The sequence below is a fragment of the Ornithorhynchus anatinus genome, chromosome 18 (assembly GCF_004115215.2).
Source record: "Ornithorhynchus anatinus isolate Pmale09 chromosome 18, mOrnAna1.pri.v4, whole genome shotgun sequence".
NCBI lineage: Eukaryota > Metazoa > Chordata > Mammalia > Monotremata > Ornithorhynchidae > Ornithorhynchus > Ornithorhynchus anatinus.
In genome coordinates, this window is record NC_041745.1 from 4,470,932 (window position 1) to 4,484,417 (window position 13,486).

Sequence of the window (13,486 nt, forward strand, 5' to 3'; positions counted from 1 at the left end):
TCAGAGTGTATAGCTACATTGTTTTTTGTTCCTGCCATCCTGAAGGATACAAGCCCACAGTTTGGTTTTATTTTCTCTGTCCCATTTAAAGCGTCTTCACAGGTTTGTTTAAAAGAGGAAACAAACAAATTGCTATTTGTTTCACACTTTCTGAAAGAAGAGTGCTCAACTTATCCTTTAGATCACAGAGGGTTTCTTAGGACTGTGCAGTCTGCCTATAGTTTGAGAAAATTCCTGTTTCCTTTCATCATATGAAATTCAGAGTATAACATTTTATACTGGCAATTATACACAAGAAGTACATGGTCAAACGTGGGACCTAAACCATAAAAAGACACTCTACATGAGACTGATGGTAAGTCCTCAGTCTCAGAACCAATCAGCAGAACTTTCTCAAACAGAAAGTTCCACCTGACCATGTCTAAACACAGCGTTTTCATAGAATAATTGGACTGGAAGAGACACCGAGGTCATCTAGTCCACTAAACCATCCAAGACAGATGGTTGTCTATTCTCTTAAGAACCTCCACAACCTATGAAAACTTAATCCACCCTGACAGTTAAAAATTTATTATGCTCAGCCATAATAATAATAATATTTGTCAAGCGCTTACTATGTGCCAGGCACCGTTCTAAGCGCAGCTTTGATTTAAGCCCATTTCCTTGAGAAAGTCTCCCAGAGATGACATTTTCATCTTTACAGATGCTCAGAGTGTACTGAATGTCCCCTGAAACTATTACAGCTGCCTCTATAGGGTGTTAACCAGGCATCTCGTGCACTGGCTTTCCCCCTCCACCAGCCTCTCCATCACGGGAACCTAAAATCATGAATGTACAGGACCATATTCTCAAGTACCAGGGCTACAATTTAGCTATGAAAATCCCAGGGATCAGCCAGCTCTTCACTTTTAGGGGTGACTATTCTACATACTACCAACTTCCTCAGGTTTCTACAGAACTGCAGTGCTTCCAGGCAATCAGCAATGGTATTTATTGAGCACTTACTGGGGATTGATACAGTTTAATGAGGTATCCACACTAGAATGAAAACTCATAAGGCTGATGGGGATCTTATTAAAATAGTCACGGATTTTTAAATTTTCTTATCTTGATAACAAAATACAATAGTTTTCATGCATATATAAGATGTTCTCCCATTAAAGTAGAATTGTATTTTCCAAAGTAACACTACCCAGACACACAAAGTATTTAATTTTTTCAGGTTTACCCAAGTCCCTTAAATCAACAATAATCACCTAACTTTTTTCCTACTCCAGGCCATAAGAAAATGAAAGTTCACTCTCCCCTTCCAGATTGCCTCCCCTTCCCCACATTCACATCTAACAACTGAGGGCACATAAGTACAAAAATATTCCATCTTTCTACTTCCTAATCTCTCTTGTCTTTAATTCGACTGCAGGGCAAGATATGCACACTCACTTCTGACGGAGGAAGAGGAAGTTGTGAAATAAAGTTTAGGCAATGAGCTATTTTTTTAATCTGCCTGAAGGACAGAGGCTGGGGCTTACTCTTTGGGACTGGGTTATTTACAGATCTCTGCAGAGTTTCACAAGCAAGAAAGGAAGTTTTTGCTGAGCAGAGAGGACCTGGAGACTGGAAAGAGTGTTTCAGAGCCAACATTCAGGAAGTAGGATGATGTTGGTCTGGGATGTGATGATTCACCAGAGGATTTTATTTTTGTTCACTAATAATGAATATTTGCTAGCTTGACTAAATAATGGTAACCCTGTTCAAACAGCAGAGTTTGACTATTACCTTTAGCATGTGTCAATCAATATGGGTAATTTACGAGTTCAAGAAAATGGAACATTGTCCATAATAAGTATTTTGTGTTGAAATAATCTACGTACAATTCAGTTTCTAGTGTAAAGGCCTCTAGCAGCAAGAAAAAACATTTGGTTTACTTCACTAATAGGGATATCCCTTAGTGCGGGGATTGCTTCCTCTTGTGATTTCTTCTGTTGCTGATTCTTTGCATAATTATCTGCAAAAAATACAAAAATACTATATGTTTACATCCTGTGGCTTATAAAACATTTCTGTTTGCATGCTGATTGATTACTACAGCCTATAACAAAAGACACACAAGCCATTTCCCTGGAGCAGACTGCTGAAGGGCAACATTGTTAATATTTTCCATGTTTAATGCAGGTTGAAAAACACTCATTCAATAATTAGAGCAAGTTAATCAAAATACGCTAACATTCAGTAAAAGGGACTTTTGGGACACCTTTCCTAATTAAAAGAAGAAACTAACGTCCTGCTTTCAAGCACTCTAATGAATAGTTTTATTTAAATTCATTTGAAGTTTTTTTTTGATTCCTGAACAAATAACCGCTCATAAGGGCAGCCCAATTTATGCACTCTGAAGTCCTACTAAAATCAATGCCAAAATTACTAGATTGTTTGGTTCTGCAGTATACTCTACTAAATGCAAATCTTCACACCTGGATCCTTCTACTTCTCCAGGCTGCCTGTTTAGTGAAAATGACTCAAGTTTACATAGGCAGGAAAGGTTACCACCATCTAAGAGAGCTAACAAATGTTACTTCTGAATTTTACTTAGAGAAACTGCCTTGATTTGAAATACTGTAGCTTCCTTAAAAAGACTGAAAAGAAAAAAGTGAGGCCTGTCAAAGTAAGAACTGAATGAATGTTTTCCTTCTCAGTTCAGTTCTTACAAAGAACAAGGTCACTAAGTTGAATATTCACTATCTCCTTTGCAGGAAAGAACAATTTATGGCCCATTCCAAGGCTAGAGACCTAGTTATTTGGGTGAAACTGCAAGAACTGGAAAATAAGAATCTTGAATGGTATTCTCATAGGGGATGCCGATCCTCCCAATTTGAAACCTTTACAGCTAAGAAGCAAGTCATGAGTTGATTGAAGGGAAAAGTCTTCACTGGGCAGCAATTCTGACAACATGGACGGGAGAGAAATTGCAAATTAAAAAATAAATCTTTCCCAAATTTTCAAGTTGAATGCTCTAAACAGATCGCTCAATATTTTTCTTAAGCCTATTAACCTAATACATTGTTTCTGAAAACACTAGCCTCAATTTTTTTTATCATTATATTTTTACATTCTCAAAATATTTCAAAACTGGATTCAATTCAAACAGGAAGCAGGGAGGCCTAGTGGATAAAGCATGGACCTGGGAGTCAAAAGGATCTGGATTCTAATACTGGCTCTGCTATTTGTCTGCTGTACGAATTTAGGCAAGTCACAACTTCTCTATGCCTCAGTTGTCTCAACTGTAAAATGGGAATTAAGACTGTGAGCCCCATGTGGCACATGGACTGTGAACAAATTGATGAGCTTGTGTCTACCCCTGCACTTAGAACAGTGCCTGGCACATAGTAAGTGCTTAACAAATACCATAAAAAAAAATCTTACCGGTGATTGTATGAATAGAGTTGAGTGAAGAAGTACTCATCATGTTAATGCCAAACAAGAGTATATAACCAATTACTAAAGTAATAAGAAGGTACACAGGCAAAGCCACTGCCCAGTATCTAGAAAACAAAATGTTACAATAATTGATACACAGATAACTCAATATAAAGAGCTTTAAAGAGCATCACATTTAGTTAATGCTAAAATAACACTTAGTTGATGCTAAAATAATGCTGTCGGCACAACTGATGATTTTGCTCTTATTTTTGAGCTCCCTTATCTAAAATTAAATTTTTGTAAATATTTACATTTCATGTGCCTAAAGATCAGAAGGAATTGGAAATCAAATTTTTGGAGGTCATTTTGATATGACATGATACTGAAATAGGCTCGTTTTAACTTACTTTTGAGGCCAATATGTTAGTCCTATGGAGCTTAACCAAGATTCTGGAACAAATGCCCACACGAGATATAATACTATTCAAAAACAGAAAAGAAAAAGTAAATAATATAGGACATATACATATAGAGTCTAGCAATACAGTTCATCTGCTCTTTCTTACAGACTAGTAATGGTGACATACTATGAATGCTTATTTAGTACAAAAATTCAATTCAGTACAAATCCAGGGCCTGAATGAAGTTAGGTTAGATTCAAATAAAGGCTAGTAGTGGGGAAACAAATAACATTAATAAAAGTTTCACACACAACCTATACCATCAGTAACTTTAATCTTCCAGCCATTAGCATTATTATGACACTCGCCTGTGTTGGCGAAAACTCTGCAGAGTAGAAACCATTCAACATACTAACAAATAACATATTCTGATTCTTTACCCAGCTGATGTAACAGCTTTTGGCATGTTCTCCTATACTCCAGAAATCATTTTAATGCTGCAAACACAAGTTTTAAAATTTAAAATAAACTATCACTATAGGCAGAATAATCAAGCCATCAATGGACACTTAGTGGGTTTTAGAGCATTTGGTATAACTGGCATTCCAAGTCCTGAAAACTCTTTGAAAATAATTGTTTATTGGACAGCGAAAATGCTGCAAACACAAGTTTTGAAATTTAAAATAAACTATCACTATAGGCAGAATAATCAAGCGATCAATGTACACTTACTGGGCTTTAGAGTGTTTGGTATAACTGGTATTACAAGTCCTGAAAACTCTTTGTAAATAATTGTTTATTGGACAGCGAAAATGCCAGCTGGCAACACATCATGAGGAAGGGTGAGCTTCCTTTTGGACCCGCGTGATTAGTGATTAAGACATTTTGAAATATTACTGGCGTTTACTGAATTTCCCGTTTGACAAATGGAAATGGATAGCTTTTAGGTCAGGGCCTGCCCTTTGCTGTGCGCCTTCCAGTATTGTTGGCGGCCTTCACTCTACTCCTCAAAATATATTCTGGTTTCCCAAGTTTTTTTTCTAACTCCTTGCAGTTTTTCTTATTCATACTGATTCCACTTTTACAAATACTCTCTCAGTTCTTTGGATGATCTCTAGAAATACATTTAAGTAAAGAAAATGTACTTGCTTGTGTATAAAAACTGAATAAAATGACGCTAGGCATTGCAAAATATTTTAAAACTTCAGATAGGCATAGGACAGTTTTCAACCTCAAGTTTTATTCCACTACTCCAACACCTTAGAGATCCCAATGACCTGCGCTCAGCTGGGCCCAAAGGGAAAACCTTTAAGGAAAAACACAGAGCCACTTATTTTAGTTCAAATCCACAATTGCCAGCCAACTGTTCTGCAGCCTAGATTATAAAATAATTCTAATACTCAAACCATGCCACTGCAATAAACATAATTTAGCTTTAAATTCATATAACTAATGCAACATCCACTCCTCCTCCCCCATCCCTCTCTGAAATAGTTCACCTCTCCTCAAGGAAGCATACTTACTGAAGCCAAATTGAGCGCCTAAGAAAAGGACAAAGCCATAAATCGCTCTTTCCGGCAACGGTGATGGGGAATTTTCAACCATAGTGTCCTTGACTTTGGAAAACCTGTGGGGAGGAAATACAACACCCAATTTAACATTGGTTAATTTTGACACCCATGACTTTGTTTCTGAAACCCACTTCCATACTTTCACTACCGTCCCAAGAACCAAATTCATCTTGACTCGTTTCGCCTTGACCCATTCGAGGCTGCCTTTCCTGCTGGATTCTGAAAGCGGACATTCATATAAGTGGGCGAAAACGGGAAAGAGAAGGGTTGAGGACAGGCCTGGAAGGAAAAGGCTGGGTGGGCAGAAAGGGAAAAAGAAGGATTGGGGGACAGTATTTGAAAGAAAAGGCAAGGGGGGGTAAAACTGGAAAGAAGGTTTGGGGGACAGGACTGGCCAGGTTGGTTTTTGGCATGTTGCTGGGCAGCCCCTCCAATGCTGGGGTGCTGGTTCATTCAATAGTATTTATAATAATGATAATTATTATAGCAAAATTATGATTATTATCCTTGTGCCCTTTAATAATAATAATAATGTTGGTATTTGTTAAGCGCTTACTGTGTGCAGAACACTGTTCTAAGCGCTGGGATAAATACAGGGTAATCAGGCTGTCCCATGTGAGGCTCACACTTAATCCCCATTTTACAGTTGAGGGAACTGAGGCCCAGAAAAGTTAAGTGACTTGCCGACAGTCACACAGCTGACAATTAGCAGAGCTGAGATTCAAACCCATGACCTCTGACTCCCAAGCCCAGCCTCTTCCCACTGAGCCACGCTGCTTCTTTATTGAGCCCTTACTTTGTGCAGAGCACTGTCCTAAGCGTTTGGAAGGGACAATTCGGCAACAGATAGAGACAATCCCCGCCCAATGATGCGTTCACAGTCTACCACTTTGGTCACTAGCAGGGAGGCTTGGGGATCCAAGGGTCAGGCCTTGCCCTGACCCGTGAATTCGGATGCCACGTTCAGGGCTGGGCCTGTGCTTCGAGGGGACGAAGCCATCTGTAAGCGTGGCTCAGTGGAAAGAGCCCGGGCTTGGGAGTCAGAGGTCATGGGTTCGAATCCCAGCTCTGCCACTTGTAAGCTGCATGACTGTGGGCAAGTCACTTCACTTCTCAGCTGTGTGACTGTGTGAGAATAATAATGTTGCTATTTGTTAAGCGCTTACTATGTGCAAAGCGCTGTTCTAAGCGCTGGGGTATACAAGGTAATAATAAGAATAATGTTGGTATTTGTTAAGCGCTTACTATGTGCCGAGCACTGTTCTAAGCGCTGGGGTAGGCACAGGGGAATCAGGTTGTCCCACATGAGGCTCACAGTCTTCATCCCCGTTTTCCAGATGAGGGAACTGAGGCCCAGAGAAGTGAAGTGACTCGCCCACAGCCACACAGCTGACAAGTGGCAGAGCTGGTATTCGAACCCATGACCCTCTGGCTCCCAAGCCCACGCTCTTTCCACCGCGCCACGCTATCCTCCTCTTTTCACCCCTCCCCGCCCCCCGAACCCCCACTTCCCCAGCTCCTTATAAGCGGTCGAACCCCCAAATCTCCTCGGCCTCCGACGTCCGAAAGAGGGAGCGGAGGCAGGACCGGCGGTGGAGGGGAGGGAGGCCCAAGGTCTTCTGCGCAGGCGCGGAGCAACGGGCGAAGCGAGAGTGAAGGGCGGGAACGGCGGGCGACTGCGCATGCGCGTTCCCCCCACGTGACCTCTCCTCCTCCCCGCGCTTCCCCCCGCCCCTCCGGCCTTCCTCCCCCTCCCTCGCCCTCTCGCTGTCTTCCTGAGGCGCTGCTCCCGAACCGTCAGTCAGGACTGGACCGACCGTCCCGGCTGGTGGGTGCCGGTGAGTGCGGGGTTCATCCCTCCTCCCCTCGCCCCTTTTTCTTTCCGTCCGGGGAGAAAGAAATGGCCCTCGGGTCCCCGCCGGCCCCACCTGCGCCCTCCATCAGCCTTCCCTGCCTCTTTTCCCGACAGCCTCCGCGGTGGGCCGAAGCCCTCTCGGGCCCTGTGAGGGAGGCCAGGGTCGCCTCAGGGCTATGGCGGGGGGCGGGAAAAGAAGGCCAAAAAGCGAAGGGGAGCCGGCCCCTCCCCTTCTTTCGGGTCGGTTGCGTCACTGCAGGGGCGGGGTGATGATAGCTTGGGAGTCGGAGGTCATGGGTTCCAATCCCGGCGCTGCCACTTGGCAGCTGGGTGACTGTGGGCAAGTCACTTCTCTGGGCCTCAGTTACCTCATGGTTCCAGTCCCGGCTCTGCCACTTGGCAGCTGGGTGACTGTGGGCAAGTCACTTCTCTGGGCCGCAGTTACCTCATCTGGAAAATGGGGATTAACCGGGAGCCTCACGTGGGACGACCTGATGACCCTGTTTCCACCCCAGCGCTTAGAACAGTGCTCTGCACATAGTAAGTGCTTAACAAATACCAACATTATTATTATAACAATTATGATTATTATTCTTGTATCCTTTAATATTATTATAACAACAACAATTATTATGATTTTTATCCTTGTGCCCTTTAATATTATTGCTATTATAACAACAATTATTATGATTATTATCCTTGTGTCCTTTAATATTATTACTATTATAACAACAATTATTATGATTATTATCCTTGTGCCCTTTAATATTATTACTATTATAACAACAATTATTATGATTATTATCCTTGTGTCCTTTAATATTATTACTATTATAACAACAATTATTATGATTATTATCCTTGTGCCCGTTAATATTATTATCATAACAACTATTATTATGACTATTATCCTTGTGCCTGTTAATATTATTATCATAACAACAACTATTTATTATGACTATTATCCTTGTGCTCTTTGATAATAATAATAATAATTATGTTGGTATTTGTTAAGCGCTTGCTATGTGCAGAGCACTGTTCTAAGCTCTGGGGTAGATACAGGGTAATCAGGTTGTCCCATGTGAGGCTCACAGTTAATTCCCATTTTTACAGATGAGGTAACTGAGGCACACTAATATGGTTATTATCCTTGTCCCCTTTAATAATAATAATAATAATATAATAATATTGGTATTTGTTAAGTGCTTACTATGTAGAGAGCACTGTTCTAAGCGCTGGGGTAGATACAGGGTAATCAGGTTGTCCCACGTGAGGCTCACAGTTAATCCCCATTTTTGCAGATGAGGTAACTGAGGCACAAAGAAGTTAAGTGACTTGCCCACAGTCACACAGCTGGCAAGTGGCGGAGCCGGGATTAGAACCCATGGCCTCTGACTCCCAAGCCTGTGCTCTTTCCACTAAGCCACGCTGTTTCTCAGGATATTGGATCCCTGTTCTGCAGATGAGGAAACTGAGGTACAGAGAAGTTAGGTGACTTGCCCAAGGTCCCGCACCAGGTAAGTGACAAAAGCAGGATTAGATCCCAGGTCGTTTGACTCTCAAGTGGGTGTTCTTTCCACCCTTAGCATGGGTAAGTGCTATGAAGATGCGGGGCCTGGTGTTTGGGGGGGAAGGGGGATTGTGAGGAGCCGTCGGGGTTGGTGCAACGCAAAAAGTTGTTACCATAAGCACGCTCCATTACCGAAAAAGCCTCCAAACTTCAGCCTTCCACAACACCCTCACACGTGAACATGCCAGATGGACAAAAGCCTCTATGGACCGTGGACTAGCCCTGGAGTAGGTTGACAGCTCATTTAGCAAATCGAGAAACTTCATGGCCTAGTGGATAAAGTACAGGCCTGGGAGTCAGAAGACCTTGGGCAAGTCATGTAACTTCTCTTAGCCTCAGTTACCTCGTCTATAAAACGGGCATTAAGACTGTGAGCCCCGTGTGGGCCATCGACCGTGTCCAACCTGATTAACCTGTATCCGCCTCAACCCTTAGTACAGTGCCTGGTAAGTGCTTAACAGAAACAACTGGAAAAGAAATATCAAATGCTTTTGGAGCCTGGGGCCTTTGCCTTTCTCGTCATACTGAAACCACTTTGGCAGGATAATTGTTGCTCTTTCCTGGTAGGCTTTGGAGGCAAGGCCATCGGCATGACTCAGTACAAAAGTCCTCTGTGTTGTATTTCGATTTGTGTTAAGAAGCACATAGTATCCTCTGACTAATTTAAACAAGTCATTTTTGTCGGGTTCTTTCTCTTTGGAGCCGGAGTACTCAGTTACACCACTGCCATTTTTATTTTGGGAAAGCATTTTCCCACTTAGAAGTGTTTCAATTTGATATTTGCAAACTATACTTAATTTTTTTGGGGGGATGCCTTTGTTACTACAGGAGCTTAGAGGCAGGCTTAGTAAAGCATGCATTTTTTTGTCTTAAGTAACAGTGCAAGGCAGCTGGAATTTGAACGTTTTTCTTAAGAAAAGTACCCAGGAGAATACTCACGGGACTTGTCTTCGGTTATGCTGTATTTTACAATAAGAATATTGTGAGATTTGCTAAGCAGTTTTGCACCAAGCACTGTACCAAAACACTGAGGTAGGTACAAGATAATCAGGTCCTACTGAAGGCTCATAATCCAAGTAATCAATCAATCATATTTATTGAGCTCTTACTATGTGCAGAGCACCGTGCTAAGCGCTTGGGAGAGTACAGCACAGTAGAATTAGCAGAAACGTTCCCTGCCCATAACAAGTTTAAAGTCTAGAGGGGGAGACAGACATTAATATGAATAAATAATTAATGATATGTAATTGAAAGATATGTACATAAGGGGTGTGAGGTTAAGGGTGGGGTGAAAATCAAATATCCAAAGGTCACAGATCCAAGTGCATAGTTGATGCAGAAGGGAAGGCAAGCCAGTGGAGGGGGGGGAAAGGGCTAAATTGGGAAAGGCCTTTTGGAGAAGGTGTGACCTAAGTAATGATAAGTAGAAAGGAGAACAGGTATTGAATCCCCACTTTGAGGCCTAGGAAAGGAAGTGACTTGTCTGAGGTCACACAGCAGGGAAGTGGTGGAGCTGGGATCAGAGCATAGGACTTCTGAGCTTGGTATTCTGGAATAAAAGAATTATAGAACAGTGGTTGGCACAGAGTAAACACTTAACAAATGCTATTATCATTATTAGTAGTATTTGCAAACTTGTTTTTTTAAGTGTTGTACAAAGCAGAGTCTGGGACCTATACGTATTTTTAGTAGGACCTTTCTCTTTCCTCATCAGTCAAGAATGGGCATTAAGCCCTGGTTTATACTAATTTTATTTAGCTTAATATGCTTGTGTAGCCATTTTGCTATCCTTCACTTGTCTGTATGAAGGTTGTTTACCTAATCTAGAGGGCAAGGACTGTGCATTTTATCTACTTGAACAGCATCTAGCATAATGCCGTTTGATAGGCACCTAAAATACTTCTGGATGATAAGAGAAAAAGGGGGAGCAGAGCAGTCTTTATATGGCAGTCTTTCAGTTTCAGGAGTAACATTAGTGATGGTGAGATCCTATCCATGTGGGCAAGTATCCCTGAAAAGACCAGTGAGTAACTGACATATCCTTCCGCATTATTACACAAAAGGGTAGATTCTTAGTGCAATAATGGTTTTGTCCATTTAGGACCTGTTGGTTTTTAAGCCTGCCTTTTAAAGAAAAGTTTCATCCAGGATGCTGCCCACTAGGCAGATCTGTCTGCTGCAAGGTTCTCCTAGCGAGTCACTGCTCTGTCACATTATTTGACCATCGATTTCACTGTATCTTGTTTATTCCTCCCTTTTGGCTTGCATAGATGCCCCCTTTCAGTTAATCATAGTGCAGCTGATTAGATATCGTGTTTTCATTTCATTCTCACATACTCTGCCGAGCAAAGTTGTGGTAAATGGGAGCATTGCTTTAATGTTTCACTGTCAGTCAACTTGTGAACTGACTACATTCCAGGACCTCATTGATAATACTGTCCTACCATTTAATATTGAATTTGGTGGTGATACTAGTGAAATAGCTTCAGAAGATGGATGTTCAATCATTCATTCATTTTGTCATATTTATTGAGCGCTTACTGTGTGCAAAGCACTGTACTAAGTACTTGGGAGAGTACAATATAACAGTAAATAGGCACATTCCCTGCCCACAACGAGCTCACAGTTTAGAGGGGGTGACAGACATTAATATGCATAAATACATAAATTACAGTGCCTGTGTAATAGGTCCAGATGTGTTAGCAATGTAAGAGGTTGGCCAGCCACAATTTTATAGAGTTTCAGCTTAGAGTGGAGCTTGGTGCCCCATTCTAACCGCACTCTGTCTCTCAGTCTGCCAAAAACCTATGCTGACCTTGATTCAGTTTTCTATCTTTTGTCTTTCTATGCATTATTGGACAGGGTACTGTAAGGCTAACATAATTTAGGTTACAATTTTAAGGTCTGTGTTGCCAGTGAAAACCTTTGGTAATGTATATACTTTCCCAGTCGTAAACTGGAATGCAACTAGTTTTCTTCAAGTATATTGTCATTTCTTTGTGTTCCTTCAATAGCCTAAGCTTGAGTCTTGAAACAAAATGCAGGATCAAGGAACAGTGGTCATGAGATCTTGGGTGCTTTCTCCTAGCAGTGAAGATCATGACAGGACTTGCTATGAGGAAAATCCAGAATGAGTTACCAGACTTTCAAACATTTTGTGTACATTTTATTTAAAATATTTTAGGATTTATGCAGGCGTGATGCTAGTAGTTTCCCTTAATGGATTAATATTGATTTTTGATTTTATTGATTTAGTATTTGTATTTGTTTTTGTGAATGTGTGATAGAACCATGCATCATGGAAGACTGGTGGACCTCTAATAAGGAAATTATTAGCTCCGGTTATGTTCGTTTTAATAAATATTGCTGTGAACAGGTAAGTGCCTCAACAAAACATTTTTTTTGTGATTCTTGTCTTTTAAATGGTCATCTGAATTAACATTCTTGTGTAGCCCCTGGGTCCTTGATATAAAATTTGTCAGAGAATGAGAGTACATAGTGGGGAGAACTCATGGATGAAGGAGGGTGGAGTGGAAGAAGGGGGATGGAAAGGACTAGTCCAATTTGTGACCTATATTAATGGTCTTAACCATGTGGAAATAAAACAAATTGTTTTCTTATAGGGTCGTGCAAATTCTAAAAGATGTTCTTCAAGCAAGCCAAAATCAGGTTAGTAAAGTGAAAGCTTTCCAGGCTGAAACATTTTTAGTAATGTTAGGGTCTAGGAGAGGAAAAAGTAAAATCTGTATATTCTGTCAGTAAATCTAATTTGCAGTATTAGAATTGTTTTTATTTCTTTTGCTAGAGGCGCAGCATGGCTTAGTGGAAGGAGGATTGAAATTGAAGTTGAGAGCCAAATTCTAGTCCCAGCTCAGCCTTTGGCCTGCTGTATGACTTTTAACTTCACAAATCACTGCTTCTTTGGGTCTCAGATTCCTCATCTGTACAATGTTCTCTGGGCCTCAGTTTCCTCATCTGTACAATAGATGTAAGATATCTGTTCTCCCTCTTTAGTGTGTGAGCCCCATGAGAGACAGAGACTGTGCATGACCTGTTTATCATGTATCTACCTCAGTATTTAGACCAGAGCTTTGACATCTAGTAAGGGTTTAGAAAGTACTGTAATGGTAATGAATACTTTCAGCCCAGAAGGTCAATGCTTTATTCTACTCATAGTTAATAGTTATCCCAACAGTCTCTGGTTTACCTGTTTTTGAGGTTGCTTGCCATTGAAAATATATAGATATCATGACAGTTCCTTCCTCTTATTTTTTTCTTCAGTACACCTCTTTTTATTTACCCCTTCTCTCCACATCTCAAGCCCAAGAAAATTGTTTTTACTTGTTTTTATTCAAGCTCCTGACATCTGCAAAACCTGGTGCAGCAAACCACTTCAAGTCCTGCAAGATTACTGTGATATCATTAAAATATACATCTTTTGGCCACTTCTCTTTCAACTTGAGCATATGAATTATATAGATTTCAGGTAAGCAAGTCACCATATATTTGAATCTGTCACAAAAGCCAAGGAAAGAAAAATGTCTAAAGTCATCCAAATTTCTTCATAAAAGAGTAGTATTAAAGTGCTATGAAGGGGACCACCTGGTCTTGACATTAAGATTCTAGGTAGGCCTGCAGCTAAAAGACCTTAGGAACACATTCCCGCACCTCTCTT

At 41.0% G+C, this 13,486-nt stretch overlaps 2 protein-coding genes across 9 annotated transcripts in view; one reads left to right on the plus strand and one right to left on the minus strand.

Moving 5' to 3' along the window:
- Positions 1 to 967: 967 nt before the first annotated feature.
- On the minus strand, positions 968 to 7,415 carry LOC100078560 (phosphatidylinositol glycan anchor biosynthesis class P). 5 transcript variants are annotated; one of them, XM_001509533.5, is made up of 5 exons: positions 6,923 to 7,028; positions 5,339 to 5,442; positions 3,822 to 3,894; positions 3,418 to 3,536; positions 968 to 2,005 (listed from the first exon to the last, which is right to left on the minus strand). In XM_001509533.5, exons 2-5 carry the CDS (start codon positions 5,418 to 5,420, stop codon positions 1,875 to 1,877), a joined length of 405 nt encoding a protein of 134 aa, XP_001509583.2. In that variant the 5' UTR covers positions 5,421 to 5,442; positions 6,923 to 7,028; the 3' UTR covers positions 968 to 1,874. The 5 variants fall into 5 exon arrangements, with proteins under 5 accessions (XP_001509583.2, XP_007665363.1, XP_028902376.1 ...); XM_007667173.3 differs by having other exon boundaries at positions 6,899 to 7,000; XM_029046543.2 differs by lacking the exons at positions 968 to 2,005; positions 6,923 to 7,028 and adding exons at positions 2,148 to 2,936; positions 7,315 to 7,415.
- The window catches only part of TTC3 (tetratricopeptide repeat domain 3), a 74,169-nt gene continuing 67,809 nt past the window's right edge, over positions 7,127 to 13,486 (plus strand). For 2 of the 4 annotated variants that reach the window (XM_029046539.2, XM_029046541.2), the window contains exons 1-4: positions 7,127 to 7,224; positions 12,099 to 12,187; positions 12,435 to 12,480; positions 13,168 to 13,297. In XM_029046539.2, coding sequence (XP_028902372.1) covers positions 12,110 to 12,187; positions 12,435 to 12,480; positions 13,168 to 13,297 — 254 coding nt within the window. In that variant the 5' untranslated portion in view covers positions 7,127 to 7,224; positions 12,099 to 12,109. Of the gene's footprint in view, positions 7,225 to 9,685; positions 9,844 to 12,098; positions 12,188 to 12,434; positions 12,481 to 13,167; positions 13,298 to 13,486 lie in introns of all 4 variants that reach the window. The other 2 variants (XM_029046540.2, XM_039914655.1) reach the window with 2 other exon arrangements.

Coding starts and splice junctions, on each gene's coding strand:
- LOC100078560 (XM_029046543.2), bottom strand. CDS start 5,420: ATGGTTGAAAATTCCCCATCACCGTTGCCGGAAAGAGCGATTTATGGC. Junction 3,895..5,338: donor AGGCGCTCAATTTGGCTTCA/GTAAGTATGCTT, acceptor GTTTTTGAATAG/TATTATATCTCGTGTGGGCA. Junction 2,937..3,417: donor CTCTATTCATACAATCACCG/GTAAGATTTTTT, acceptor CCATGTTGTCAG/AATTGCTGCCCAGTGAAGAC.